The sequence below is a fragment of the Momordica charantia genome (genome assembly GCF_013281855.1).
Source record: "Momordica charantia cultivar OHB3-1 chromosome 8 unlocalized genomic scaffold, Mcharantia_2.0 BLBB01000008.1, whole genome shotgun sequence".
Classification (NCBI taxonomy): Eukaryota; Viridiplantae; Streptophyta; class Magnoliopsida; order Cucurbitales; family Cucurbitaceae; genus Momordica; species Momordica charantia.
Genome location: NW_028275166.1, coordinates 35,126,330 through 35,153,647, shown reverse-complemented (window position 1 = coordinate 35,153,647; position 27,318 = coordinate 35,126,330). Strand labels below are relative to the sequence as shown.

Genomic DNA, 27,318 nt, shown 5'->3' with positions numbered 1-27,318 from the left:
ATATATAATTATCGTCGTTATTTTAACCCTCTATCTCTCAATGCTAATTTTAATTTAGCTCAACTAATTAAAGTATGTATATCCGATAAAAAAAAGAGGTGGGATGTACTTGTTTAGGAGTTTTAAAAAATAAGGTGATTTTATTGTTTTTCGTAACAAACTTGATTTGAATCAAATTTTTTGTCATATATTCAAGAGATTTTAATTAGACTATGTTTGGGGAAGACAATACCTGCACACGTGGAGGACCCCTATTGGTGCTCCAAGATAACTCATGAGTCATGTCCAGCTCGGACCGTCGAGATCACCACCACTAGCGTTGACAGATGCTAAGTATGAGGGCCGAGGTGAACCTGGCCGATGTCCGACCTACCGGGAAGCTCGGTAGGGGCCGATGTGAGCTACTGTCAGCGGCGTGATTATCGGGTGTAACCGACGGTCCCGAGATTACCCGGGTGTAACCGTCGCGAGATTAGCAGGACTACCACCCATAAGTAGAGGACCTCACTCCACGATCAGGTATGATGATTTTTCTAACCTCGAACTAAACTGGGAATCCGACCTATACTGACTTGATCGTCGGAGTGCTCACCTTTTTGTGCAGGTCCGCCCAAGTATTCAGATCGGTCCGGAGGCCGAGTTCGAGCTGCAATCTGAAATACACTGTTGTGCATATCCTTGCATAAACAGACTATTTTAATTATTTTGTTTTGAATTTAAATTAATTTAAACGATTAGGTCTCTAATCTTATCGATCTGCCATTCTTCTATTGCCATACCATCGGTGTGGTTTTTTAATTAAATTAGAAGGGTCCAATCGAAGAATTATTAAAAAGGTCACTACATATATATATCAATTTAAAATAACAAAATAAAAATATTAACTATTCAGTGCAAGGGATTAGATAGATTTGGGTCAATTTTGGATTTTCGTGTGCATTAACAAGGCGGTTTCTCGTTAATGGACCAATGGACTATTGGACTCAGTAGTTGGGCTTCTTGGGCCGTCAATATCACACCAAGGGTGCAATGCCGAAATCTATGAACAAATTCCTATTTAAAAAAAAAGGAAAAAAGAAATCTATCAACAAATTTCGTCCGTTCATTTTCGAAACTGTAGATCTAAATCTGTCATCTCAATCTCCTATCATTTGCATGCAGCTGTTTAAAATTTTGTCATCTCAATCTCCTCCAATTCTCATTTGGACTAAAAAAAACTTAGCTATTTAAAGTTAAAGGAAAGTTACCTTGCTACCATTAAATATTTGACCATTCATTATTTTGTTTTTGTAATTTTTTATTTGTACATTTATCTCAAATATTTAATTAAGCAATAAAAAATTTCCTCGCCTTTAGGCCTCAAATGCTATGAATTATTTATTATAAAATGTGAACATTGGATTTTCCATAACTGTCATTTTAAACGCTTTTAACATAAAAGTGATCTTATATTTGTTATTTATTAAATTGTATTATTAGTTTACATTTTATATTGTTACTAAATTTTACTTTATATTTTAAATTTGAAAGTTCTTAATGTTTCAAAAAATTAACTACAACGTCTTTCTCGTGGCGGGAACAGAATAATAGGGAAAGACCCGTCCGACCCGCACTCTGTGGAATCCTGTGTGAAATATAGAAAGTTTTAATATTTTTAAAAGTTTATCGATGGAAGATTATTATTAGTATTATTATTATTTTGTTAATTCATAAAAATACTTCAATACAAGGTTGAATTTAAAATAACAAAATAAAAATATTAAGGGCAATGGATTGGGTATATTTGGGCTACACGTGGATTCTCATGGACCAATAGACTATTCGACCCAATAGTTGGGCTCTTTGGGCCGTGAATATAACACCAAGGTTCTGCTTAAATCTACGAACAAATCTCGTCCGTTCATTTTTGAAACCCTAGATCCAAATCTAGGGTCACAATGCATGCACCCGTATAAATTTCAATCTACCAGCGGCTTCTCTTCCACTGGAACGCGCGCAGCACAGAGCCTTCCTTTCTCATAACTCAGATATTTTACGCACGGCTTCATTGATCTCTCTCCAATCGCTCTTTGAAAATGTCGACTCAGATGAGTAAGAAGAGAAAGGTCAGTCCACGAAATTCCTTAATCTGTACTGTTTTCCTGACCATCTCTACAACGGTTGATCTGTTCTGTTTTGTATTGGTTATATTTTCTGTTCGATTTTGTTGCAGTTCGTAGCCGATGGAGTATTTTTTGCCGAGTTAAACGAGGTTCTGACCAGAGAGTTGGCTGAGGATGGATACTCCGGAGTTGAGGTTAGAGTAACTCCTATGCGCACCGAGATCATCATCCGAGCCACCCGCACCCAAAACGTTCTCGGTCAGTTTTCATCGATTTCGAAATTCAATTGATTAAACAGCTTTACTTTGTGCTCCATGCTCCAATAGATTGAACGTCTTAGGTTAACAGTTATCGATATTATTTGGCAATTTTCTTAGAAAATTTTATTTGGTAATATAGGAGAAAAGGGCAGGAGAATTAGGGAACTGACCTCGGTTGTGCAGAAGCGGTTCAAGTTTCCGGAGAACAGTGTTGAGCTTTATGCCGAGAAAGTTAACAACAGAGGGCTTTGCGCCATTGCCCAAGCCGAATCTCTTCGCTATAAGCTACTTGGTGGCCTTGCTGTTCGGAGGTACTTTGTTTTTCTCTTTTCATTCCCCGTATTATTATGTTATTATTTTATTGATTCTGACTTGCAAATTGAACTACGATTTATGATTGTGAAGGAATACAGATCACATATTCATTATCATACTGCGTATAGCTCTGATACATAGTGTTAGTTTGTGGTATTTGATTCCACATCTCATTGAAGGGAAATGACTCCGTTCTGTTGTAGTTCCATACGAGTTGTTTTTTAATATCTGGTTTCGTTTTTATGTCATCTACAAAGCAGATTGGTGTTTTGGTACCAACTTTGTGTCGGAAGGTGACAATATTAATTGAGCTCTTCCATTTGATAATCATTGTGGAATCATTATGTTTCCACACTGTAATAATGGAGGAGACATGCGGGTACCTGGTGGTATCTTTAGCCTCCTTGTTCTGCTACTTTTGATTTCTCTGTCGCAATGCTTTAATAGTCTAAAGCGTTAGGCCTTTATATTTATTAAGAAATAACTATTCAAACCATAAAAACGTACAATCAACTAGTATATAAAGCATAATGATTGTATGGAAGGGTAAAAAATACACACTTATCATCAGTTGCACTTTCTTAAAAAGGATTCTACAAGGCCATTCTTAGCATCTTTACCATAATTAATCAATTGACTTGTTTTTAAATTTTGTTTGCATGTTTTTAAATCTATGTGTTAAGTGTAGGAATAGGCTTAACTACTGCAACTTGTGATGTATTAGTATTACAAAGGAACTTGTACATTTCGAAGACCATGCAAATTAACACTATTATTCTAACCATTACTTAAGGGAAAGACTTTGAGCCTTAGTGTCTCATGGAGGCTTGAAGACTCCAAAGCCTTTAGAACATTATGGGAGAATATAACATTACAAGTGTAGGTGGGAATTCGAATCTTCAACATTAAGGGAGAATGTTTATATCTTAACTAATTGAGCTATGTTTAAGTTGACAAACATACATAATCTTATACATAAAAATGTATGGTTGTTGTGCTTTTCAGTATCTGTGGTGTCTTTTATTGTTATCTAACAGGTAGGCTCCTTTTATTATTAGTTTTGAAGTATGTAAGTTCATTGGTTTAAGAGTCTATGATGCCATTTTATTTGATCCTTTTGACTTGCCTATTATGAGCAATAGGAGTATTAGAAAGAATATGTACTACTTTCAGTTAATTTTCACATGCTTGTATATATACTTTGTTCATCAGGGCATGCTATGGTGTTCTGAGATTTGTCATGGAAAGTGGAGCAAAGGGTTGTGAGGTTAGCTTTTAGCTCAATCATCATTAATTTCACTGTATGAAAAATTATTGTTGGATATTTATACATGGTAATTCTCAACGTCCAAACAGGTGATTGTTAGCGGAAAGCTCAGGGCACAGCGTGCCAAGTCTATGAAGTTCAAGGATGGATACATGATATCTTCAGGTCAACCAGTCAGAGATTATATTGACTCTGCTGTTAGACATGTTCTTCTCAGACAGGTTTGCTTACAATGGTCCTACAAGAAACAGGTTCTTACTCGATGTGTTCTGTTGTTGTATGCTGATGTTATTGTTGTTTTCCTTTTTGGCTCAGGGTGTTCTGGGTATCAAAGTTAAGATAATGCTCGACTGGGATCCTAAGGGCAAGCAAGGCCCTACCACTCCTCTCCCTGATGTTGTTACCATCCACTCTCCCAAGGAGGAAGAAGAAATCGTCCATAGACCAGCAATTTTGTCCACTGATATTGAGATTCCAGTAGTAGTTGCTTGAAGGCCTTCTGTTTTAGATATTAATGTTTGGAATCAACCGTAATCTTCAATTTTGTATTTTCTCTTTCTCAAGATTCCATTGATGTCCCATTGTTCTTCCTCCCAATGCTGGTTTTAGCTTCTGACTGCTGAGCCTTCTTTTTGATAATTAAACAAAATGCTTATGAGGAACATTTTTTATGATGCCGGAGCCCTTTACAATCATGTTTTTTCTTCCTACTATTTACTTTGTACTCCGTGGAACTGAACCTTCAAAGTCTAGTTGCATATTTTCATCTACTCTGGTTGGCGGACATGACATATCAAGATCTCCTTGATGTTGTTTAAATTGAAAAGTAGCATTCAAAATGTGGCAGCCATTGTACGGTTATTAACTTCTTTCGGAGCCGTCATTTCCCAATAGCAAAGGAACATGGGTCTCATGTTTGATTCAATTCTAGCTAAAAATGTCAGCGGTACTGTCCCTAACTTGGAAGATGTTGTTAGGTTGAATTACTTGCATTTGATTGTATGTAATATCTGAAATGTCTAGTAAGTGTAATCATATACTCAATTTCTAGCACCTAATTCTATCCCATCTGTGTGTTTGGATTCATGAAGAGGTATATTTTTGTAATTGACTTGTGGAAAAAATAATTGAGTTGGTTTGGTCGGTGTGTATGTTGGTTTTGATGGATTTTGTTACGTTGGTTGGTTTTACTGATTTGTATGGGTCGATTTTGATATCCAAAATCTATCGGCAATCAGTTTTACCAAAACCGATCCGAACCGGCCTGTACGGACGATTATCGGGCGGAGATTTATTTTCAGAAAGTAGAGGTGTCTTCATCGAAGCGCCGTCCATGTTGGCCATTCACTTGTGTACTTCGTTGGGTTATTATTTTCTTTGAGATTTTTATTCAGGTCAGGTGTAATTTCTTTTTATTGGTTTATCTCTATATGGATAAAAATAAGATTATCCCTATAATTAATGACGATATATTGACGAATGCATGGCAAGGCCGTCAATTTTATAAAGCAGTTAGTTGCTGACTGTTGTAAGGCGCAATGCAGAGTTGTTTAGTTTTGTGACCTGTCTGGATTACGTGGGATTTTGCATGCATTGGATATGGTTTAAGAAGGTTGAAGACAAATCCTGACTTTGTAAACTGCCAAACGGGAGACGTAAAAGCCTCGTCTATATCCCAATGCAGAGCGTTATGCGTTTACTTTCGTTGATTCACGTTATTATCTCTCATCTCTAGCTTTGAACTCCAACTTCCTTATAATCTGCCTGTTCTTCCTTGATTCTTCATTACTTGTCTCAGAAGTTTTCTTCTGCATATCCATATCCACATTCTTCGCTTCACTGCACACAATGTTTTCATCCCTCTGCTCTGCCCTTTCTGTTCTCTTTATCCCCAACGCCAACGCCACTGCTCTCCCTCTCCAACATGACCGCCAACTCTCTCAATGGTACGAGGAGCAACTCGAGGATGATCTCAAATGGTCCTTTGCTGTCAACAGGTCCATCCTTTCTCTCTATATGCCTTGCCTTTAACTGTAGGGTAGATAACACTAATTTTGAGCACAACCGATCTTCACATTCACTTCCTCTAGGATACTTCATGCCACGACCAGCGAGTTTCAAGATGTAGTTCTCTTAGATACCAAACGATTTGGAAAGGTTTGGTTTATATCACACATCTTCTTCCTTACCAATAACACTTGATTAGTCCAAACGAGTTTACTGACACCATTTCAGGCTCTATTGCTTGATGGGAAGCTGCAAAGTGCTGAAAAAGATGAATTCATTTACCATGAGTCCTTGGTGCATCCTGCTCTGTTACTGCATCATAGGTATGCTGCCTTCCTTTTTGGTCGTGGGTCTGCAATCTGCAGCAAATCCGATTTTGTTCTTATCTTCCCTCTCGTCTCTTTGGATGATTTCAGCCCCAAAACAGTATTTATAATGGGAGGTGGAGAAGGGTCCACAGCTAGAGAGACGCTAAAGCACAAAGATATTGAGAAAGTTGTTATGTGTGATATTGATAGGGTATGGTTCTCAAACTCTTAAGAAAGATGCACTTATTTGTAATTTGTATCAATATGACCGAAAAATTAATAAGTAAAGAAGTGTTGATGGAAGAAAGGGAGGAGAACAAACCAATTGGTGCAATTGTCTTTCATTTGTGTTGTTACTGATAACCTTAGAGGGAACAACTTTGTAGGAGGTTGTCAATTTCTGCAATGCCCATCTGACCGAAAACCAGGATGCATTTCAGGACGAGAAACTTCACATTATTTTTGACGATGCAAAGTGAGTAGTTTTCCCTTTGGTCTATTATCCCATAAGCATGATTTCGATTTCCTTTTAATGATAGAGTTTCAGTAGGCACATGCCATAGTCCGTTCCATCTGCCATTTGCTATTAGTGCAATGTGTGTTATTGAGCTTGTCAAAGCTATATTTCTTGAACCAATGCATATTTCCCAAAGGATACAAGTTCTGTAATATCCATATGTCCAGTCGTCTAACCTAACCCACTCATAAATGAAACAGGGCTGGATTGGAGGGACAACCAGAGAAGTTCGATGTAATCATTGGCGATCTAGCGGATCCACACGAAGGAGGACCATGCAATCATCTTTACACTAAATCCTTCTATGAGGGAGTGATTAAGCCCAAGCTGAATGATAATGGTATATTTGTTACTCAGGTACATTATATTCTCAGTCCTAAATCTTCTCAACGCTATAGCAACCTCTCTCTGTTTTGTTCTTTATTCTCCTCTGTAAAATGTAGGCTGGCCCTGCTGGTATGCTCTCCCACAAGGTCTTCTCATCAATATACAACACTGTAAAGCATGTCTTCAGATGTAAGAATTTTGTTAGTATAAGCCGTGATTCGTTTTATTATGCAATTCGACTGTATTTTATTGATGCGATCTTCTATATATAAATTGTATCAATATAAATATTGGTTGGCGTAACATGTTTTGTTTCATCTGCACAGATGTGATTGCATACACAGCTCATGTTCCATCCTATGCAGATTCATGTGGATGGGTTTTGGTAAGCAACTAGAAAGAATTTAATTCCTTGTAATTGCCTGAACTGAAGGGAAAAAGAGGAGAGATGAGACATTATTATATATGGTTTTTTTTTTTTTTTTTTTTTTGTTATTGTACAGGCTTGTGATCATCCTCTTAAACTGGATGTGGAGGATCTGAACAACAGGATACGTGAGAGAGTCCAGGGCGAGCTACGCTACTTGGATGGTGCATTCATCGTATCATCAACGGTCATAAACAAGACTATTCGTACAACGTAAGTTCTCTACTAGATTGAATGAGCATTGATTTTTTGAAAACAAAACGAAATAGTTATCAAAGAGCACCTTAGCTTCCCCGCTAGATTGTATCTTGAGCATCGAGTTTTGGATGGTTATTTGTGTGTTGTGGGGTGCAGGGTGAAGAATGAGACTCATGTGTTCACTGAGGAAGATGCAAGGTTCGCACATGGCCAAGGCCTCTACAACTAGGAGCTTCAGAATGTTGCTCAACCAACCATAACCAATAATCAATATATAAAAATCTCAGCACTCGTTACCATATGTATCATTAATTATATAATATTTATATGTTCAAATGTAGCTGTATCTCGTCTGCTTTAAGCTCTTGGGTAATCTAATATTTGATACTTGTTTTCTGCCATCTTAAACGTGAAATGAAATATATGTTTGAATATGTCGTGGAAATTTGATCTATAAATATTTAGAAGTATTAATTGTTTTTTATAATTTTAAAATTATTTTCTTTCCTTTTGAGTAATCTTCACGTCTGGATTGGAAGTACTATTTGGTCGTCTATTTTTTATTTGTATTTGGTTATTATCTTTGAAGAAAAAAATTAGATAATGCACAATGTTACATGTATAAATTTTTAATAATTTTCATTTATTATTATTATTATTTTTAAAGAGATTAAGTGTGAAATTGAAGGAAAGTTGAATTTAAAAATGAATCCCAAAAGAACTTAAAAGAGGAGCCATGTAATCTGGTAAGTCATATTTTGCCCTTTTTTTTTAAATTTTCTTTTACAAAAATTGTAACAAAGAGATGAGTTAAAGTTTAGGGATTTGACTATAAGGAATGAATGGACATTTTATAACAATGGACATTTCTACTGTGTTATAAAAGATTGACAAAATATAAAAAGAATTATGAGCTAAAGAATTATTTATTAACATTAAATATTTTTATGATATATTTAAAAAATATTTATCAACTTTAATAATTTATCAAGTTCTAAAGCATTCGCATGAAATCGAGATCGGATATCTTCATTTAATATTGACATTTAAAACTTTTAATCTATACAACAAGCGGATATCGGATATCTTCATTTAATATTGACATTTAAAACTTTTAATCTATACAACAAGCGGATAAGTTTAGAGGTAAGTCAACTTATTCAAAAGTTGGTGTTATTCAGTTTGTTACTTCTGGTTCTACGAATCTTTTAATAAAATTCAATCTAGTAACGGACCGACATGGTTAGGTTCTTTTAGGTTAATCGAAACGAACCAAATGATTTACACTTAAAACTCCCTATACAAATTATATAAAAATCTTTTGAACTTTAGGGTAGGCTTCACTATAATTATGCCTTTATTCTTTTAAAAGTTTCAAGTCTACCTTTAACCTTTAGTTTTTTTTTTAAATACCCTTATGTTAACTTATACGTTACAGAAATGGAAATGTGACGTGGATGGTGAGTTGGACAGTAAGTTTTCAAAACAAAGATAAACATGGATATGAGTGGTTTCAATTATATACCACTAAACTTCGAGTTATGTTTCCATCATACTATATATTTTAAAATGTCTCATTGCAACGCCCTTAACTTCTAAGATGGCTTCAAAACAACTTTCATTAGCTTTTGCATTAAGATCAAGAATTGTAAAAAAAAGGTCGGAGGATCTTAGTCACATTAAAAATTAGAGTCATCTGAAGAAAATCATTTGGGTTAAGATAAAATATTGGAACAAAACTTTGCAGTGGCAAGCAAACACATAAGATGGACAAAATACGAGTCTCCCTTCCCATGAGACAAAAATTAGAGTTAACAAATGATCTCTTCCAATTTCTCTCTTACACAAATATTCTCTCAATAATATATTTCTCTCGCAAAGCTCTCTCTAGTGAGTAGAAAATCTCCTCTACGAATATGTGTTTTTTTTTTTTTTTTACTAGTCGGTGATTTTTAATCTATTAGCTTCGTATCCTTTCTCGCTAATAAAACTCGAAATGACAGGGGGATGCCCAACTGAGCGTTAAAGAGAGAAAAAAAAAATCTCGAAATTGTGTGTAACAAAGCTCAATTTCCATTTGCTTTGCTCACAGGGCCTCATCACTATCCCCATCGTTTTCTTGAACTTCAATTCCATTCGCGTTGCTTCTCAATCTTACCTTCTCTTCTATTTTCCTAGGTTTTCATCGTTTTCTTTCTTTTCAAGATTCATTCCAGAGCTTCCGTGCGGTCGTATTTGTATCATGCCGGTGCATCTCACGCCGAATGCAATCTCTGCAATTGTCGCAGGCGACGTTAATTCCAAGCCTCTGGTGCAGGTCCTAGATATCAAGCTCATCGGTAAAACGCAGGAGAGGTATAGCCTTTTTATCTCCGATGCCGTTTCTGCTGAGCATGCTATGCTCGCAACACAGCTTAATGATATTGTTAAGGCTGGACGAATCAAGAAAGGATCCGTTATCCAGTTGATCGATTATGTTTGCAGTCCCGTCCAGGGCCGCAAGTCAGTTCTCTCCTCCTACTTCATTAATTATTTTTCGTTAAAGATTATTATAATTACGTTTGGAAAAAAAACAGCCGTATGTGGCGTTATTGTTAATTGTGATTTGCTTAATTGCTTTCTCCGAATCCTGATGTGAGTTCGGTAAAGTAGATGCGCATTTGAAGCTTTGAGCTAAACTATTTAGAGTTGCGTAGCGAAACGCAGAAATAGATTTTCTGCTTTGGTTTGGAACGACTCTTGTAAAAAAGTTAAACAAACAGATTGTATGCTTGTTTGAAATGTTAGGTGCATGTATGAATTACTGCCTAAAGTTGATACAATTTATTATACTTTAATTGTCAATTCGTTGTCCATTTGAATTGTTAGGCTTGTACATAGGTGGTTTAGTGCCGCTAGATTATCATTCTCTCCTTTTTTTCTTGTTAAAATCTGTGTATATGAACAGGGAAAATGGTGTCAGTTTATATGCTTGTTTGAATGTTAGGTTCATGCATGAAATTGAATTACTATCTAAGGCTGATACTGTTCATTAAATTTTAATCATCGATTGATTGTCCATTTGAATTGTTAGGTCTGTACATTAGTGGTTTAGTGTCGACATTTTGCTGTTGTCTCCCTCTGTTCTTGTTAAAATCTGTGTGTATATGAAATAAATAATGGAAAAAAAAGGTTGTAATGTCAGTTTATTTGCTTGTCTGAAATGTCAGGTGCATGCGCATGAAATACTATCTAACGTTCACATTAGTTTCTAGAGACTACCGTTCTCTTCTCTCTCTCTCTCTCTCTTTTTTATGTTAAAGTGTATATGATCACATCATGGGAAAAAGAGGTCCTATTGTCAGTTTATATGCTTGTTTGAAATGTTTGGTGCATGCATGAATTACTGTCTAAGATTGATACAGTTTGTTAAATTTTCATTAATTTACTGTCCATTTGAATTGTTAGATCTGTAGACAACTGGTTTAGTGTAGATAGATTCTTGTTCTCCTTCTATTCTTGCTAAAAGTTGCATGTATGAACACACCATGGGAGAAAAGGTTTTATTGTCAGTTTATATACTTGTTTGAAATGTTAGGTGCTTGCATGAATTACTGTCTAAGGTTGGTACAGTTTATTAAATTTGAATCATTGATTGATTGTCTATTTGAATTGTTAGGTCTGTACACAAGTGTTATGGTGCTGATAGATTACTGTTCTTTCCTTTTGTTCTTTCTAAAATTTGTGTATATGAACACATCATGCTGTCAGTTTATATGCTTGTTTGAAATGTTACTGATAGCTCGGAACATCTTCATAAATTTCTATAGAATAAAAAGGGTATAAGAGGGATATAGAGAGGAGTAAGCGTGAAAGGATTTTTTTTGTTATTGTTGGAGGCCCATGTAGGTAGTAGTGGAACCTCCGCCCAAATAGTTGGTACTTGGTAGGAAGGTACATATTTGTCAGCAGGTGTTGTTAGGAAGGTATCTTTGGGAATTATTTGATTGGTTTAGGTTTAGGAAAGACGGGATCTCTCAAATTCTCGTTAGGCTTATTTCTTCTACTTCTTTGATTAATAAATTGAGTTTTATTAGTTAGGTGCATGCATGATTTACCATTTAAGGTTGAAACAGTTTATTAAGTCTTAATACATTGATTGATTGTCCATTTGAATTGTTAGGTCTGTACACAAGTGGTTTAGTGCCGTTAGATTGCTGTTCTCTCCTTTTATTATTGTTACAATCTGTTTATATGAACACATCATTGGAAAATGGTCCGATTGTCAGTTTATATGCTTGTTTGAAATATGAGGTGCATGCATGAATTACTGTCTAAGGTTGATACAGTTTGTTAAATTTTAGTGATTGATTAATTATCCATTTGAATTGTTAGGTACGTACACAAGTGGTTTAGTGTCGGATCTCACCTATTTTTGTTAAAATCTATTGTATATGTACGCATGATGGCAAAAAAGGCCCTAGCCACCCTACAGATATTGTTGCTTTATGGGATATTTCCTCGTAATCATTTTAATGTTAGTATCTTCCCATTACTTGCAGCTCGTAATCATTTTAATGTTAGTATCTTCCCATTATATGCAGACTGTAGTTTTGTAAACTAGATAACACTATAAATTCTTCACCATAGGATTCATGTTAAAGTTGAGAAGGAAATAATTACCCTTAGAGTTAAATGTGTACTTCTGACTTCAATTGTTAAAAGCAGAGCCCAATACTGATTTTTCTACCGTCCATATATGCAGGATTATTGTTGTGATTTGCCTGGAAACTATTATATTGGACTGTGAGATAATTGGGAATCCAAAATCATCGGCTCAGTCAGATTTTTCTGCGCAAAAGGCAACGCCATCTAGAAATTTAGAGCAATCTGCCAAGGTTGGTAATGGCCATGTGAGTGACAAAAATCCAGTTCATAATGTGCAGAGCTTCCAAGCTACAGTTCAACCTCCATATCAGCCACCTCCAAACTATAAAAACCACGGTGCAATCATTAAGAATGAGGCACCAGCACGTATAATCCCTATAGCTGCATTGAATCCTTATCAGGGACGATGGGCTATAAAGGCAAGAGTTACTGCAAAGGGTGATCTCCGTCGCTACAATAATGCCCGAGGAGATGGAAAAGTTTTCTCTTTTGACCTCCTTGATTCTGATGGAGGAGAGATACGTGTGACCTGCTTCAACGCGGTTGTTGATCGCTTCTACGAGGTCATAGAAGTTGGTAAAGTATACTTGATTTCTAAGGGTAGCCTAAAACCTGCTCAGAAGAACTTCAATCACCTAAAGAATGAATGGGAGGTTTTCTTGGAGGCATCTTCCAGTGTGGAACTTTGCCCAGATGAAGATGATACCATACCAAGACAGCAGTTTTCTTTCAGACCTATCAGTGAAATTGAGAATGCTGAAACCAATTCTATTCTGGATATTATTGGTATTGTAACATCTATCAACCCATCAATTCCTGTGTTGAGAAAAAATGGTATGGAAACTCAAAGAAGAGTTCTGAATTTGAAGGATGCATCTGGCAGGAGTGTTGAGCTGACGCTTTGGGGGGATTTTTGCAACAGAGAAGGTCAAAAACTGCAAGAAATAATTAACTCGGGGCTCTCTCCAATTTTGGCTGTGAAATCTGGGAAGGTAAGTGATTTCACCGGGAAGTCCATTGGGACAATTTCTTCCACTCAGCTTTTCATAGATCCAGATCTTTGCGAGTCTCGCATCTTGAGGGATTGGTACGATGGTGGCGGGAAGAACACTACTTCTGTGTCTATTTCTAAAGAAATAATGCCAGGAGCAGCCAAGAATGAGATTCGGAAGACTGTGTCCCAGATTAAAGATGAAGGTCTTGGGAGATCTGATAAGCCAGATTGGATTACCGTGAAAGCAACAATATCGTTCATCAAAACAGATTCCTTCTGCTACACAGCATGTCCACTAATGATTGGAGATCGACAGTGCAACAAGAAGGTGAACAGATCAGGAAACTCAAAGTGGCTATGTGACAGGTGCAATCAAGAATTTGAGGATTGCGATTACAGATATCTTCTCCAAGCCCAAATCCAAGACCATACTGGATTGACATGGGTGACAGCCTTCCAGGAATCTGGTGAAGAGATTCTGGGTGTCCCAGCCAAGGAGTTGTACGTGTTGAAGTATGAAGAGCAGGATGATGTCAAGTTTGGTGCAATAATCAGGAGTAAAATTTTCGACCAATTTCTGTTCAGGCTCAAAATTAAAGAGGAGATGTATGGGGATGAACAGAGGGTGAAAAATACTGTAGTCAAGGCAGATGGGGTAAACTATTATTTGGAAAGCAAATATATGTTGAATTTGCTTCCAGACTTTTCACGGTAACAAATTATCTCTGGCTGACTAGGCGATATCATTCTTTCCAGGATTATTTTTCACTCTTGGAGGGCGAATAGAAATATTTGTTTTTAGAAATTCTTAGAACAAAATGTATTCAGGTTGCACTTGTAAATTACAATAGGTTGAGTGCTCAAGATTTGGAATTCGAGTATCGATCATTTGAATTAGATAGTGTACAAAATTTGTTCCTTCTGGTCAAATAATGGTTAGACTACATACTGTTGTCGAGTGATCGCATATTGCTCTCAGTATGCCTTTCTAGGTTGAATGCCGTGGAAGACTTTGGGCGCATCAATCAAGAACACAAAGCTGAAGCGATACAGATTTATGGGAAAGCCAAATGACTTTTGAGAAAATTGAAACTTTTATATTCAATATATTATTATAGTTTCTGGTGAATTTACAGCAGGAGCCGCATATTTCACACAAAATGCAGAAACAAGCACTAGAGACAATGGAACATCAGGGGACGGCGTTGCGAAGAGGAAAATGATAACATAACTGGTCAGATTCAGGTCCGCTTGACGGGATCGAAATTGGCGACGCCGAAAACTGCACCGATGATGGCAGTGACCACTACTCCACCGGCGGCAATGCTGAGCAAGAAGTTCTGGAGAGAAGGAGTGACGCCAGGCCCAGCAGCTTCAGCCACCTCAGGAATAAGCAGGGAGGCCGTGAGCGCAGTGACAGCGAGTCCAGCAACTGCCTTGTCCTTCAAGGAAGCCCGCACTTGGAACTTGGCGGCGGAGTTCGATGCAGGCGCAGCAGTTGGAGTTGGAGTTGGAGTTGGGTTGCTGGAACTGGAAGGCCTCAGAGGCAACGCCCTTGCCCTGCCAAAGCGTTGGGAGCTCCTCGCGCTCGCCTTAGTAATCGGCATCGCCACCGAGACTGCGGAAGTGGAAGCCATTGGGGTTCTGATCTGTTGCCTTCTCTTTCAAACTTGGTTGAGTTGAAGCTTACCAATCTCTATGAGAGAGATTAGATTATTGCCTCTTCCTAACTACTGACTTTGATTTTAGGAGAGAGCGCAGAGGTGGTGGAATGGAAGCTTCAACGAGTGAGCGGTCCAAATTAGAGATATCGTGTCAGCTTGCTCCCACGTGGCAACTTTTGCACTTTAAATTGACGATAACATTATCTTGTTGGCCCAATCACCTTTCAGGAATCAGTTTGGGAGGGATATTGCAGGCAGCAGCAATATCGTACTTGCATTGTATTTTTTCCCCTCCCCAAATCATTGTAGTATCCTTTACGGTTTACATACAATGTCAATTGGATTCCAAGGATGAATGATAGGTAGTCTATAGGCGCAGACGAAGTCAGCGTCCTCTCCTAAGTTAGCGACCTATAAGAGAATGAATAAACCATCACTCAATAAGTGGAAATCCATATAAAATTGGGAGGAAACGATTACGACTACGCAGGAGTTCGAACACAGGACCTCCCACTCTAATATCATGTTAAAGGATGAATAAATCACCATTCAACTTAAAAGCTTAAGCTAATGGGTTGGGTAAATTTAATTCATTTATTGGATATCTAATAATTTGTGAAGTATGTTAATTAGGATTATGCATTACAATTTGGTTTAACTTCTGTGTTGTGCCCATTTAACGTGGAAACTTGAACATCATCTAAATTTTCATGCTTCTTTTCTCTGGGGTTGCTCACTGCTGTGCTGTGGTTATAGAATTAGAGTTTTCAAGTTTTAGTAAAGGTATGGATTCAAAATCTCATCAAAATCTCTCCAAATTATTTCCATAAATAACAAAAAAAAATCTTTTTCTTTTTCTTTGAAAATGGTGACAGTCATGGTATAGCATATATGTAATCCATCACATTGTTTCTTTTCAAAAATCTCTCCAAATAACGGCCACCAAAAAAATATTTTTTGTATTTTTAATTTCATTTCCTTATTTTCTAATCAAACAATAACATCAATTATTCTCAATTTTAATTTTCTAAACAATTAAATATAAAATCTAACTCAATCATAGGTAAATCACAGAAACTATCCAATAGCGTTTATAATTTCCTCAAAATAAACTGTAATGCTCTTCGGCAATCAACTTTAATTTGCATTATTGAGTGAATTCAGACACTTAACCATATTGTATTTAAAATGATCGTTTCCTTAAATGTTGTGAAAAAGTAGCAATTTTATTTCCTTAAATGGACAAACGTGTGTAAATATATATTGTTTTAATATTTGCTATTTATTTAGTCTCATATGTCAATATACTAACATTAATACATTTATACCAATTATAAATGGAAACTAACAAACACACACAAAAACTAAGAGAAAAAAATTTAAGACATGAAATAAACAAAGTAATGAACCAATTGTATTGTATATACTAATGTTATTCTGAATTTGAAGAGTAAGTAGATGCAATAACAATGGTACGCAGGAAAGTAAGTAAAAAAATAGCGTCCATATGCAAAAAGAAAAAAAATGAAAGTAAAAGATGGACGTTATTTTGGATGGCAAGCAAACGCTTTCTTAGGATCTTGAGCATGGTTCGAGGGTTGAGGCGACGAGGAGGAGCGGTATCGAACAAATTGCATGGCTCAAAATCCGATAGGAAAGGAAAAACATCGGGACACCCATACATTGCCCCTCGCGTAGGGCTGTAAGTGCAACCTCCATGCACGAAATTACAGAACTTGGCCTCCGTAAACATCTGGACGTTCATCGCAACATCAGAGGAGTAGAACGCTATTGGCATCTCCATCGCCAAATCTAATCTTTTGGTCCATATTCTCTTTTCATATTTCTCCATCACCCATACCTCCGTCGCTTTCACCTTTGTCTCCTGCATCATCAGTGCAAGCTTTCCTTCGTACTGTGCAAGAGTTACTCGATGATGATGGCCACTACAATCTTGGAGGCTAAAGTGGTCTGGCGGCGCAATAAAGGACCAGGTTTCGACGTCAAAGTCAAAGGCGAGTATAGTTTGGTCGCCGAGGAGCCAATGGGCAGAGCCACAAGCAGAAACATTAGGAGAACCATATACAATGTAGCCTGAATAAGAGGGGAAGACCACGTCATGTAGTCGCCTCCATCGCCAGGTGTGGGAGTCGAACAGCTCACATACCAGATACGATTTGGTCATGGGTTGCTTGGAGGGGATATGGTTTTTGGAGAAGCGGACCACCTTGAAACGAAGAGGGTCCAAACTAACGATCCTAATGGCAATTCCTGTCGTAGAATAGCGGGTCTTGGGAAGAGGCATGCCCTTCCACTGCTTGGTAGTGGGCTTGCAAATGCAGTAGATTGGGGCGAAGTAGCGCCGGCCAGGGTGACGTGTTTTGCATATCGCCAAGCCGTTGGGAGCTACGGCTAGAATTTCAGGGTCGGTGCCGGGCAAGAAACTCAACGATAGATGAAAAGGAGAGCTAAATGGTGGTGGGCGTGGGGAAACGAAGGACAAATAGCGGTGGATCTTTTGGTAGGTTTGGAGCAAGAAGCCATCTAAGACGGGGCCACCCTGCCGCTCCGCATTCAAATTTCTGTAGTAAGCTTCCCAAGTGGCTTTTGCGTAGGGCTTGGAGAGGATCTTCGATTTTTCCACCTGTCCCAGGGGAAACCAGCTCAAAATTTCCATCACAATTTCTTCAGGAAGATCCGCCATCTTCATATTCATATTCATATTCAAATTCAAAAAGGATGGCTATATCTAATAACACTGGAAGGGAGCTCAATATTCCATGTGAGAAATTAGAAACGGTACAATGAATTTATAGGCGAAATATAGTTGCTTGGGAGAAAAGGGTTCCTAAAGAAACTTGGAAACAAAGTAATAAACTAAGTTTTGGTTGAGGTTTCATAAATTATCTCAATTCCATCTCCTGCGCGTCAAAGGAAACGATAATGTAAACCAACTAATTTTGAATCCTCAAAACTAATAAGATTAAGATTTTGATAAGAAAAGGGAAAGAATCCTACCCTAATTCTATCTAAATCATTTCCCATTTTATTACAATAAAGATATTTTGAATTACACATATTAATCCGTATTTTTTCTAAATTTCAATAGGAGTACAAATTAAATAGTATTTTAAAAATAATTGTAGATAGTTTTATAAGTCGACAATTTCAATTTAAAATAAACAATAATTATTATTAAAAAAACCTGACCATTTTTATCAGATTTTGAAATTCAAAGAATGGAAAAAAAAAATTTAAACATATCTATCTCTTTTAAAAAAATATTCTTTAAAATAAAAACTGAACATGTAAATAGTATTTATAAAGTTAATATTTTTAATTTAAGATGAACAAAATAAATAGGAAAAGGAAATAATCCTACTCATCTATATAAATTAAAATCACATCCTATTTTGTCTCACTCAAAATATTTTGAATGCAGATATTATTGGCAGTATCTCTATATCATAGTCAACTTGACAAATTTAAAAAGGAAAAGAAAAATATTCTGAAAACCCTAAACCATAAGTCAAATACTATTTTGAAACGAAAAGACTCGTAAATAGTTTTATAAGGCAGATATTTTTAATTTTAAAATAAATTAAAAATTTCAACTAAACAAAGTCAAGATAATCTTATTATCATGTCAAATTTCGAAATAAAAAAAAAAGGTGTTAAAAATCTCTCTTTTTTATTTTTTATTTTTTTTGACTACCTCTCTCTTTTTTAATTATCTTTAAAACTAATCAACCATGGTTAACAGTTTTCAAAGGCTAAAATTCTGAAGTTATTATTTTTAATTCTATAAAGTATTTATTTAAATCTTATATTTTCCATTAAAATTTTGTAGACTAAAAATAAAGAAAAAAATAAATCACTCTACTGAAATTTTTTGGATATCATGAGTAAAAATCATTCATCAAAATATCTCTTCAAGATTATATTTTTAATATAATACAGATTCTCAATATAGATTTTAAACGTTCATATTTATTTTCAAGAAATTTAAGTTAAAAATTTTAGAGGTTTTGTTGAGCGAAAGACATACGTCGTGAATTTGTAATGATTTGAGCTACTAAATAATTTTAAAAAATAAACTCACGGAACATTTAAAGCCCAAAGTTACCTCATTTCATTTACTTGAAAAAACAAATACTTAAATTTTTTATCTATAATTTTTATATAGCAGTAAATTAGTACGTGATATAAATTATTATTTATATTAATGTAGTTCAGTTAAGAACTTTATGAATTTTTTCGTGCAAATTTGATAAATGATGAATAATATATTTTTATTGTATTAAATAAAAATAATAATAGAACAACATTCTATAACATTTCATAATATAATACATACTTTTAAAATATAGTATAGCTTGGTATATTAAAAATAATAAATTGTTATACATTATGAAAAATGTGTTAACTTTTTATAAATTGAGCACAAAATCTATATCAAAAAAATAATTCTAAAATAATAAGATAGTGTAATAAAATATGTCAAATTTAATGTATTAAAATATATTACAATGAAATAAAATAAAATAAAATAAAAAGAAAGAGAAGATAAATTACCTTGCATAAAGTCAACAAATAATCATATTATTTATTGAATAAAAAAATATAAAAAAAACATCTACAAAATATAATGAAAGGAAATGATACCTATATTTTGTATTCACTAAAATACAATCACAACCAAATCTTATTTTGCAATTTCTACCAACAAAGATATTTAGTCGGCTAAATCATTGTATTATACGACACTACTAAATCTTAAATTTTAAGATAAAGCGAAGAAAGAAAATATAAGAAAACTAAACATATCTAGGAGTGAAGATGTATTTTTTTTTTAATTTCAAAATCTATAAAATTCTATTATTATTTATAATTAAATGTAAAATCATGAATTGTTAGAATTAAACTCTAGGAACATGTAGGCGAAACTTTTCATGTCATATTCATAATTATTCACATTCATAATTAAAGTTACTTTAAAAAAAGATGGCATGCTTGGTAAATTGTTCAAAATATAATCAAAGATAAAATTTCATGTTCTTATATTTTAAATCACACATTTTATGATTTAAATAAACTATTTTATTTTTACAGAATTATTAATATTAATTATTTGCAACATAAGTTGCATTTTTTTTTAATTTGAAAGTTGACCAATAGAGTAAAAATTATTCTTTTTTTTTTCTATTCTTAGTATGGTAAAGACATCATTTCGCTGTGAGTCGTAAAATGACACACCACGTGGCAAAAATTTAGAGGGTGAGAGTGATTCAAGTTGTAATACTTCGTGTAGAAATGTACATTTTTAATCAAGAATCCATTCTCTATGGTGTGAGGATGGAAGAAGGTTTATTTCGTCACTTAAACGAAAATGGGGAACATGCCTCGTCTCCGTCGCCACCTATATATGTGTACATGTATATGTATACGTGTGTATATATATATGTTATGTAAATGATGTTTTATAATTGGAAATTAAGCAATTAATTAGAAATTTCTTTTTAAAAGATATTTAATTGAGAAATAATTTTTAAAAATAAAAAATAAATGGGAAAAATTACCGGTAGGAAATCCAAAATTTGGTGAAATGTAGAATTAAATGGGGTAAGGACAGAGATTGAGAAGTCCCTAACCTATCCCAGTATCCCTAACTTTGTGACATAGGATTTAACCTATAAATCCCTCTAAATATCATACCACAAGAGGCCAGGGTCAAGGTAACACAATCGACCCTGTAACCTCAACTTATCACTAATATTGAATTCATGCCAAGATTCACGTGATGTGCTAAGTAGACAACAAGTAAGACTCGATCCCAGATGTCTATAAATACGATACAAATATGCAAAATTTGATCATTCGTTATGAGATTAAATAGTTCAAATTGGAACCGACTTGAGTTCTAGAGTGGTTACCTTTGTTTGCATGTTCTTTATAGGGTTCAATTATTTCCAAGTGATCAAAATTAATTTCAAAAAAACATTAAAGAAAATAATTAGTATATATAAAACAGAATTTAGAAGAAAAAGACAAACAAACGAAGAAAACACATCAAAAGGCAACAAAACGCTACTTTTATTTGTAGTTATTTGTATGTTCCGAGATTGGCCCCTTTTTTTCACAATTTGAGCCGATTTGCATTCTGGCCTCAATAATTTGGCCTAGGTCGGCAAGCAGCCAAGTTGACTAATAGGATAAATAAGTTGGGCCGATCTGCATTCCGGCCTCCTTAAGTTGATCCTAAGCGGACAAGCAAACAAGTGGACCTAAACAGGCTATTGGGCCCTTTTATATCATGCTTTCATAATTTTGGTAGGCCGACATAGTCAGGCCCAAATCTAATCCAGCCCAAAGTCTCAAATCCCTGACGTGGGCATTTGTAAATTAGACGAAAAGGTGAATTATTTATTATTATTTTTTTGATAAAATAAACAGAAGACAACAATTGAAACAGTTCATTGTGAATTAAATAGAAATACCTAAAAGAATATTATAAATTATGAAATGGTCGTCAACAATTACGTTTTAGTTGAAATTTGGATAATGAAAAATCGTCAACTAACAAATATTTATTATCATCAAATTGCCGTTAGCAATTATATTCTAAATCACTTATTCTTTATTATCATTTTTTGAAATTGAAATACCAATATTAGATTGTGAGGTAAATGAGCCAAATGATTCTCAAAACTAAAAAGTTCTCTGGATGTATTTGAAGACTTATTTGCAATCTAATATTTTCATTTAGATTTCAATTTGGGAAAATAGTTATTATAGATAAACAGAAATTGTTTAAAACTATTTATTTGTTGGTCTTGAAATGGGTATAAAAAATTACCCATCCAAACAATTATATCTTATCTGATATGAAAAACAACTTTTTTTTAAATGCGGGCTACAGGCAAGACAAAGGCGATTTCATATGGGCTGTTTCATGTTTTCTCCCAATTTCCAGATGAAAAAATCTTTCTCATTCCCTCCGAATCCTTCCATGTCGGTTGTTGAGAAACAGTCCTCCCTCAGTGTCCACTAATATTTGTCTGCCAAATCACCTCTTCTTCGCCATCATTGTCTTTTCTGCTGCCTTCTAATTCCATCTCTTTCTTTTCTTTCGCTTCACACCTCACTCACTCACAGCTGCTGCATTACAATTTACAGTTACAGCTGCAGGACACGCCATTGCTGCCATGCCAAACATGAGTTCAGCTTCAAGGTTTCTTAAACTTTGGACTGGAAAATCCATCGCCCAATTTCTCAGAGCTCTACTGCAACCTATTGGTTTTTATTGTGTGAATCCAGTCCTTCAAGACAGTGGGGTGAATCTCTCAAACTCTTCTTCTGTGGTTCTCTAAGTGTCAATACAGTTCTCATATTTTTCATATATGTTATTTGTACTTGTTGAATTGAGAGGAGGAAGCCCGCACATCTGAATCTTTTCCATTGATATTGACACATTAGGTATTAAAGTTTTACACCCACCATACTACAATACATAGGCAATGCCTCTTCAACCAAAATGTAAAACAGAGAGACAAAAAAGTTATTAAAAAATAAATTCTAACATCCACATATTGTGGTGACTACATGCAATGCAACTTGGATTCGCATGTATATGTATACCCCCAAACATCGTACGCTGCCAACAGCACCCCAAAGATCTCTATAAGCATGCCAATGAACATAAATTTTTAAAAAGTACCACTTCTTTCAGACTTTCGAAAAGTGTCCTCTTGCATTGTTTCTCTCACAAGTATTGCTCGTGTATCCTGGCTCGGTTTTCTTCCCACCACAATCTAGCATGCATCTCCCCAAATTTTTCCCGGCTGCACCATTCAAAGATGAAACAACAAAGTCAACAAAACGAGTCGTGGAGAGACTGACTACAAAAATGGACTTGATTAAAGCAAATCGTGCTGCATATGCCGTATAAGTCAAACATGACTATAACATGAACCAATGAACACTGGCTAGAAGCTTATGGGTAACCTGACCTATCCTCAGTCTAAACTAAAAATAAATAGACCAACAAGAGTATGAAAGTTTACTAGCTTGCGGGAACATAAGAGCAATAGCAACCTATAAGACTAGAACATTTGAAAATATTTTACAGACTACCCAAGTTCTAAGCGTCATCTAGGCAAAAGGTAAAAGAGTATTTGATGACTACATTGGCCAGAAATTGACTTGGCTTTGCCAAAAGGCCTCACCTCTAGAAGCCACATTTCACCTCTACAGATAGGTAGAAAATGGTCTTATTCACTATGACATATTAATTGGCTTGTGGGATAATATTGATTTTGGATCTCAACCCAACACAAATATCATGGGTGCCAATCTCAACTATTCTTATGATAGAGATTCTAGAAGATACAAGCTAAAATTATCTAACCACTACCACAATGTCAACCAACCTCACCAACTTTCATGCTAGTCTACCTTGTAAAGATATGAACTTGGCCTAATAACTGGAGTAATGAGGTTCTCACTTGCAGCAACTCCAAGCTGGAAAAACTATTGAAAGCTATGTACACATAACAAATTCAAAACAAGATGATGCAGAATCTTAGTACCTGAATCTAACTCTTCTGAGTTCCCTTTTGCCGCCTGGCAATGCTCTGATTGTAATATAAACCCCTGGTTCGTCCTGTTCAACCCATTCAGACTCAAGATCACTAGCATTGCTGATGGATAGTTCTCCTGAACGATCTGCATCCCTTGATGAACTGCTTCTCATGGATGCATCGATGGAAGATGTCTCTGTCTTTACACCACTGATGCTAGAGAGTTTTGGAGTGGAGGTTAGACCTGAATCTTGGTACTGGCGATACTGCATTGGCTGATACTCCAGTGAATCTGAGGATGAATAGCTCATCCCCGTTCCAGCGGGACGGTAGAGATTGCGAGGCAAGCGTTCTGTGGTTAATGGAGGTGTTACGGGGCTGTTTTCAACAGATTCAATTTTTGAGCTCTGTTGTTTTGGGGGAAAGGGGGGCCTCATCAATAGGATACAACAAGACAGAAAATATACACAAACCAAATGATCCATAATAAAATAAAATTACATTAAAAGAAAAGGGAATCAGACACGATAGGTTACAATCTGAAAATTTAACATGCGCAACTTCATCCTTTTTCCATGATTTCAATATGCTATCATTCTACCTAGTGTGTGTGAGAGCCAATAAGATACAAGCTTACCTCATCCTCAGATCTCGGTGGGGTTGGAAGAGGAAAAGCTTGCCGGTTGAACCTCTGAACATTGTATAGCTCCATAACTCTATCATAGTTCTCGGCCCACCACCTCTGAGCTTGCCATTTATTGAAGACATCTCGACTAATCAAGACAATTATAAAAACAATAATCAAACCCTAGATACCAACCAAAGAGGCAAAGAATCAACCATTACTTGAAAAAACAAGTCTCCCTATTGTTTCACTGCTTGCAGATCTTTTGAGATACTGAGAAGCAACTAAAATACACAAATTTGGAGGAAATCGCTATATATCACGGCCATAGAGATCAGATACCATTAAAAAAAAGGTCTCTCCTTTTTTGTTTTCTTACACAGTTAAAAAGGTGTGGACAAAAAGAGAGAATTTTTCACAACACAAAGCAGTCAAGAGACCTAGCAAAGATTATTGTTCGCGTCACATACAATAACTTTTTATCCAAGTGCTGCAAATCATGAAAATTGTCAATAGGAAGCCAATTTCCTCCTGTCAAAAGTTAAATAATAAATTAAAAAAAGAACAAAGCAAAGTGAACTTTAATGCTTTGAATAAAGTAGTTTTCGAGGTGTCAATGTTGACTCTGTACCCAAAGCCTATTAACACTAGATCCAAACCTGTCGAACTTCATTATGTTAAAGACCAAGATAATATGATAGGATTGTCTAGTTGGTGTCACGTAGTTTAAAGTCAATCCAGAGGGTTCAAATGGTTACGGATGAGGCCAACAGTTTATTCAAAGGCAGTCGAATCAATTATTGCGGGTTGAAGAACGAGTCAGGTCCCATGTAGCAGAGGGCAATAGTATACAATTAGTCACTAGGTTGTGTCCCCCTTGAAAAAGAGAGATCAAATTGGTCGAGATGAAGAATAACCTCGTCCCCTCCTCGTTTATTGCCCAGATGTGATTCGTAAGAGGTTCAATTTTGTCTGGCATGTGGGAAGTAAGTAGAGGCCTTGTGGCAAAACTCTATTAGCAGAAGACAAATCCTCGAGAATCAGGGTAGGCGTGAAGAATTTTTGAAAAGAAAGGGAAGAGACTTCCCCGACACGACGACAATACTGGGAATAAAGCTTCCCCACCACAATCAAATTTGCCCCCACCCACCACTCCCACGTCACAATTGAGTTCTACTTTTGGACTTTTTCTTGATTGCTTTTTATGAGAAGGCGTGATCTTTACTGTGAAAAATCAGACCCCACCTATGAAAACAGTTCCAACGGAGATTACTCCAAGGCTATGTTTGAACGTCGCTTTTGAAGATTTTTTTGTTCTCTCTCTTTTAAATATTTTCCCTGTATTTTCTTCCTCACCTTTTGCAACCAAAGATACTGAAGTATATATTCAAGCTCTGGTGACGGACACAAGCAAGGAAATTCCAGAAAGAATAATAAACCAAATAAAGAACTGAAAATGAAGCTCCCAGCCCCATCTTTCTAAAACCTGAAAGGGAAGGAAATGAAATTAAAATCCAAACACGCCCCTAAGTCCCAGTAAATGACCCACTTCTGTCGCTAATTAAAAAGTCGAAAAAGAAGGTGGCGACCGCGAGTTGATTAAAAGGGCCACCGCAACCGCACATCCTCAATCACATTCACATACGCTATATGATTAAAGTCAAACAAACGGCAAAGTAACTTATTAAAACAAAACAAAAAAAATCTGTACCGTTGATATCAATCTGCATAGAGCGTACCTGAAACGTATCCGTTTCAGATCATTCCCTCCACGAGGAAGTGAAACGAATGTAATCAACACACCCGGTTCGACCTGGGCTACCCACTCCTTGGGTTCGTTCTCCTCAACGTACACAACTGGGTCAACTCGGCGCCCACTCAGCGAATTGGGCGTTCCTTCTCCGCTAGAAATTCCCTTGAGCCTCGCTTCCATCTCCTTCCCCCAGGTCCTCGTTTTCATGGAGCTCAAGCTGCCGCTCCGCTTGTACGCCCACCTGAACCTTTCCGAGTCGCCGTCCGACTGTGAGCTGCAGTTCTTGAGTCGACTCTGCGTTATCGGCCCTGCGCAAGGGTTGCAAGTTCGGTACGATCCCGACGCTTTTAACGCCATGTCCCTGAGCTAAAAAGGACGGACAAGCAGAGCAGAGAATTAAAATTGAATGCCCACATTCCAGTCCCGATAACAGTTCACGACATGAAACGGATGACTAAGAGAGTAGGATTTTGATCTCAAAGTACCTGACCTGTCAGAGATTTGACAGATTGTTGCTTACTTCCGGGTCCGCTGACGCTGACGGAGTCCGATTCTTCAATTTGACTCAACGAGCCATCTCCAAGTTTCTTAGAACGAGCTATGCATGTCAGCATTTTCACCTCTTACAGCACTTCTCCAGCAACCTAGTTCCAAGCAGCGAAATAAATGCTCAATCGCTGCCACTCACTTCCGGGCGCTGATAAGCCAAATTTTACTTGAAATAAGTTTCGAAGAAAGAAAAAGAAAATGGAAGTTGAGCAAGAACAAAAGGAATACGGAGAGTAACACAGAGCAGATTCTGACTCTTGGATCTTGAGTTTCTTCTCGAAAATTAGGGATCAGTTGTTCTGATTCAGTTATGGCACGACGAAAGTAAGACACCGACGCTGTCCGCGCTCAGAATGATTCAATCCAATCATAGACTAAGGTGCAGTGGTTCCCTGTAAAAACCAAAAAAGAAGAAAGCAGAGTATGAAAACAAAAATCTGGCCATATTTTACACTGGAACGAGAATGGAGGAAGAATTTGTTGAATAGAGAAAAGGACGGCGGAAGGAACCGTGGCGTCGGAGAGCAAATGGCGGATACTCCGGGTGGAAGTGAGAGGGAGCGCAAATGAGTGTCAAACAAATTGTTGGTTGCCGGGCAATCGCAATTATGGCATGTCTTCAATTTTCATTTCACCAACTGTGCGATTTCCTTTTGTCCATACCTGCTACCGGCTTTATACCGGTTGCTGTTGCGCACTCTGTTCCGTCTTCCTTCCCGGTCTTTGTATTTCAAGTTTCGCCAAACCTGGGCTTCAGGCCCATTTCCTCACATTTGGGC

General features: G+C 36.3%; 6 protein-coding genes across 9 annotated transcripts; 3 read left to right on the top strand and 3 right to left on the bottom strand.

Annotated features, from left to right (window-relative positions):
- Positions 1-1,944: 1,944 nt before the first annotated feature.
- On the top strand, positions 1,945-4,615 carry LOC111021901 (small ribosomal subunit protein uS3y). The gene is made up of 6 exons (XM_022299020.2): positions 1,945-2,105; positions 2,213-2,360; positions 2,502-2,673; positions 3,890-3,944; positions 4,034-4,165; positions 4,260-4,615. Exons 1-6 carry the CDS (start codon positions 2,076-2,078, stop codon positions 4,434-4,436), a joined length of 714 nt encoding a protein of 237 aa, XP_022154712.1. The 5' UTR covers positions 1,945-2,075; the 3' UTR covers positions 4,437-4,615.
- A 1,040-nt stretch (positions 4,616-5,655) lies between these two features.
- LOC111021857 (thermospermine synthase ACL5-like) lies at positions 5,656-8,162 on the top strand. Its single transcript, XM_088127697.1, has 10 exons — positions 5,656-5,941; positions 6,035-6,101; positions 6,180-6,274; positions 6,368-6,470; positions 6,646-6,734; positions 6,977-7,133; positions 7,220-7,292; positions 7,430-7,488; positions 7,607-7,743; positions 7,885-8,162. The coding sequence occupies exons 1-10, from the start codon at positions 5,793-5,795 to the stop codon at positions 7,955-7,957; spliced, it is 1,002 nt and encodes a 333-aa protein (XP_087983823.1). The 5' UTR covers positions 5,656-5,792; the 3' UTR covers positions 7,958-8,162.
- Positions 8,163-9,672: 1,510 nt separating this feature from the next.
- Positions 9,673-14,313, top strand: RPA1A (replication protein A 1A). Its single transcript, XM_022299010.2, has 2 exons — positions 9,673-10,230; positions 12,473-14,313. Exons 1-2 carry the CDS (start codon positions 9,971-9,973, stop codon positions 14,082-14,084), a joined length of 1,872 nt encoding a protein of 623 aa, XP_022154702.1. The 5' UTR covers positions 9,673-9,970; the 3' UTR covers positions 14,085-14,313.
- A 131-nt stretch (positions 14,314-14,444) lies between these two features.
- LOC111021896 (uncharacterized) lies at positions 14,445-15,152 on the bottom strand. Its single transcript, XM_022299011.2, has one exon. It carries the CDS (start codon positions 15,004-15,006, stop codon positions 14,611-14,613), a length of 396 nt encoding a protein of 131 aa, XP_022154703.1. The 5' UTR covers positions 15,007-15,152; the 3' UTR covers positions 14,445-14,610.
- A 1,313-nt stretch (positions 15,153-16,465) lies between these two features.
- Positions 16,466-17,961, bottom strand: LOC111021865 (F-box protein At5g49610-like). Its single transcript, XM_022298969.2, has one exon. It carries the CDS (start codon positions 17,753-17,755, stop codon positions 16,466-16,468), a length of 1,290 nt encoding a protein of 429 aa, XP_022154661.2. The 5' UTR covers positions 17,756-17,961.
- Positions 17,962-22,454: 4,493 nt separating this feature from the next.
- Positions 22,455-27,207, bottom strand: LOC111021910 (protein Brevis radix-like 4). Of its 4 annotated transcripts, none has more exons than XM_088127696.1 (7): positions 27,050-27,207; positions 26,768-26,931; positions 26,476-26,634; positions 25,977-26,356; positions 24,250-24,385; positions 23,622-24,019; positions 22,455-22,874 (listed from the first exon to the last, which is right to left on the bottom strand). In XM_088127696.1, exons 3-7 carry the CDS (start codon positions 26,602-26,604, stop codon positions 22,796-22,798), a joined length of 1,122 nt encoding a protein of 373 aa, XP_087983822.1. In that variant the 5' UTR covers positions 26,605-26,634; positions 26,768-26,931; positions 27,050-27,207; the 3' UTR covers positions 22,455-22,795. The 4 variants fall into 4 exon arrangements, with proteins under 4 accessions (XP_087983822.1, XP_022154729.1, XP_022154728.1 ...); XM_022299037.2 differs by having other exon boundaries at positions 26,476-26,687; positions 26,795-26,931; XM_022299036.2 differs by having other exon boundaries at positions 26,795-26,931.
- Between the last annotated feature and the right edge of the window lie 111 nt (positions 27,208-27,318).

What these genes read in the sequence shown, in the direction of transcription:
- LOC111021901 (XM_022299020.2), top strand. Translation starts at nt 2,076, where the DNA reads ATGTCGACTCAGATGAGTAAGAAGAGAAAG. An exon ending in CCGCACCCAAAACGTTCTCG is followed by an intron (nt 2,361 to 2,501) that starts GTCAGTTTTCAT and finishes TTGGTAATATAG; the next exon opens with GAGAAAAGGGCAGGAGAATT. An exon ending in GTGGAGCAAAGGGTTGTGAG is followed by an intron (nt 3,945 to 4,033) that starts GTTAGCTTTTAG and finishes ACGTCCAAACAG; the next exon opens with GTGATTGTTAGCGGAAAGCT.
- LOC111021857 (XM_088127697.1), top strand. Translation starts at nt 5,793, where the DNA reads ATGTTTTCATCCCTCTGCTCTGCCCTTTCTGTTCTCTTTATCCCCAAC. An exon ending in ATACCAAACGATTTGGAAAG is followed by an intron (nt 6,102 to 6,179) that starts GTTTGGTTTATA and finishes ACACCATTTCAG; the next exon opens with GCTCTATTGCTTGATGGGAA. An exon ending in ATTCATGTGGATGGGTTTTG is followed by an intron (nt 7,489 to 7,606) that starts GTAAGCAACTAG and finishes GTTATTGTACAG; the next exon opens with GCTTGTGATCATCCTCTTAA.
- RPA1A (XM_022299010.2), top strand. Translation starts at nt 9,971, where the DNA reads ATGCCGGTGCATCTCACGCCGAATGCAATCTCTGCAATTGTCGCAGGC. An exon ending in AGTCCCGTCCAGGGCCGCAA is followed by an intron (nt 10,231 to 12,472) that starts GTCAGTTCTCTC and finishes CCATATATGCAG; the next exon opens with GATTATTGTTGTGATTTGCC.
- LOC111021896 (XM_022299011.2), bottom strand. Translation starts at nt 15,006, where the DNA reads ATGGCTTCCACTTCCGCAGTCTCGGTGGCGATGCCGATTACTAAGGCG.
- LOC111021865 (XM_022298969.2), bottom strand. Translation starts at nt 17,755, where the DNA reads ATGAATATGAATATGAAGATGGCGGATCTTCCTGAAGAAATTGTGATG.
- LOC111021910 (XM_088127696.1), bottom strand. Translation starts at nt 26,604, where the DNA reads ATGCTGACATGCATAGCTCGTTCTAAGAAACTTGGAGATGGCTCGTTG. An exon ending in TCAAATCTCTGACAGGTCAG is followed by an intron (nt 26,357 to 26,475) that starts GTACTTTGAGAT and finishes CGTCCTTTTTAG; the next exon opens with CTCAGGGACATGGCGTTAAA. An exon ending in CTCAGAAGAGTTAGATTCAG is followed by an intron (nt 22,875 to 23,621) that starts GTACTAAGATTC and finishes TGAATGGTGCAG; the next exon opens with CCGGGAAAAATTTGGGGAGA.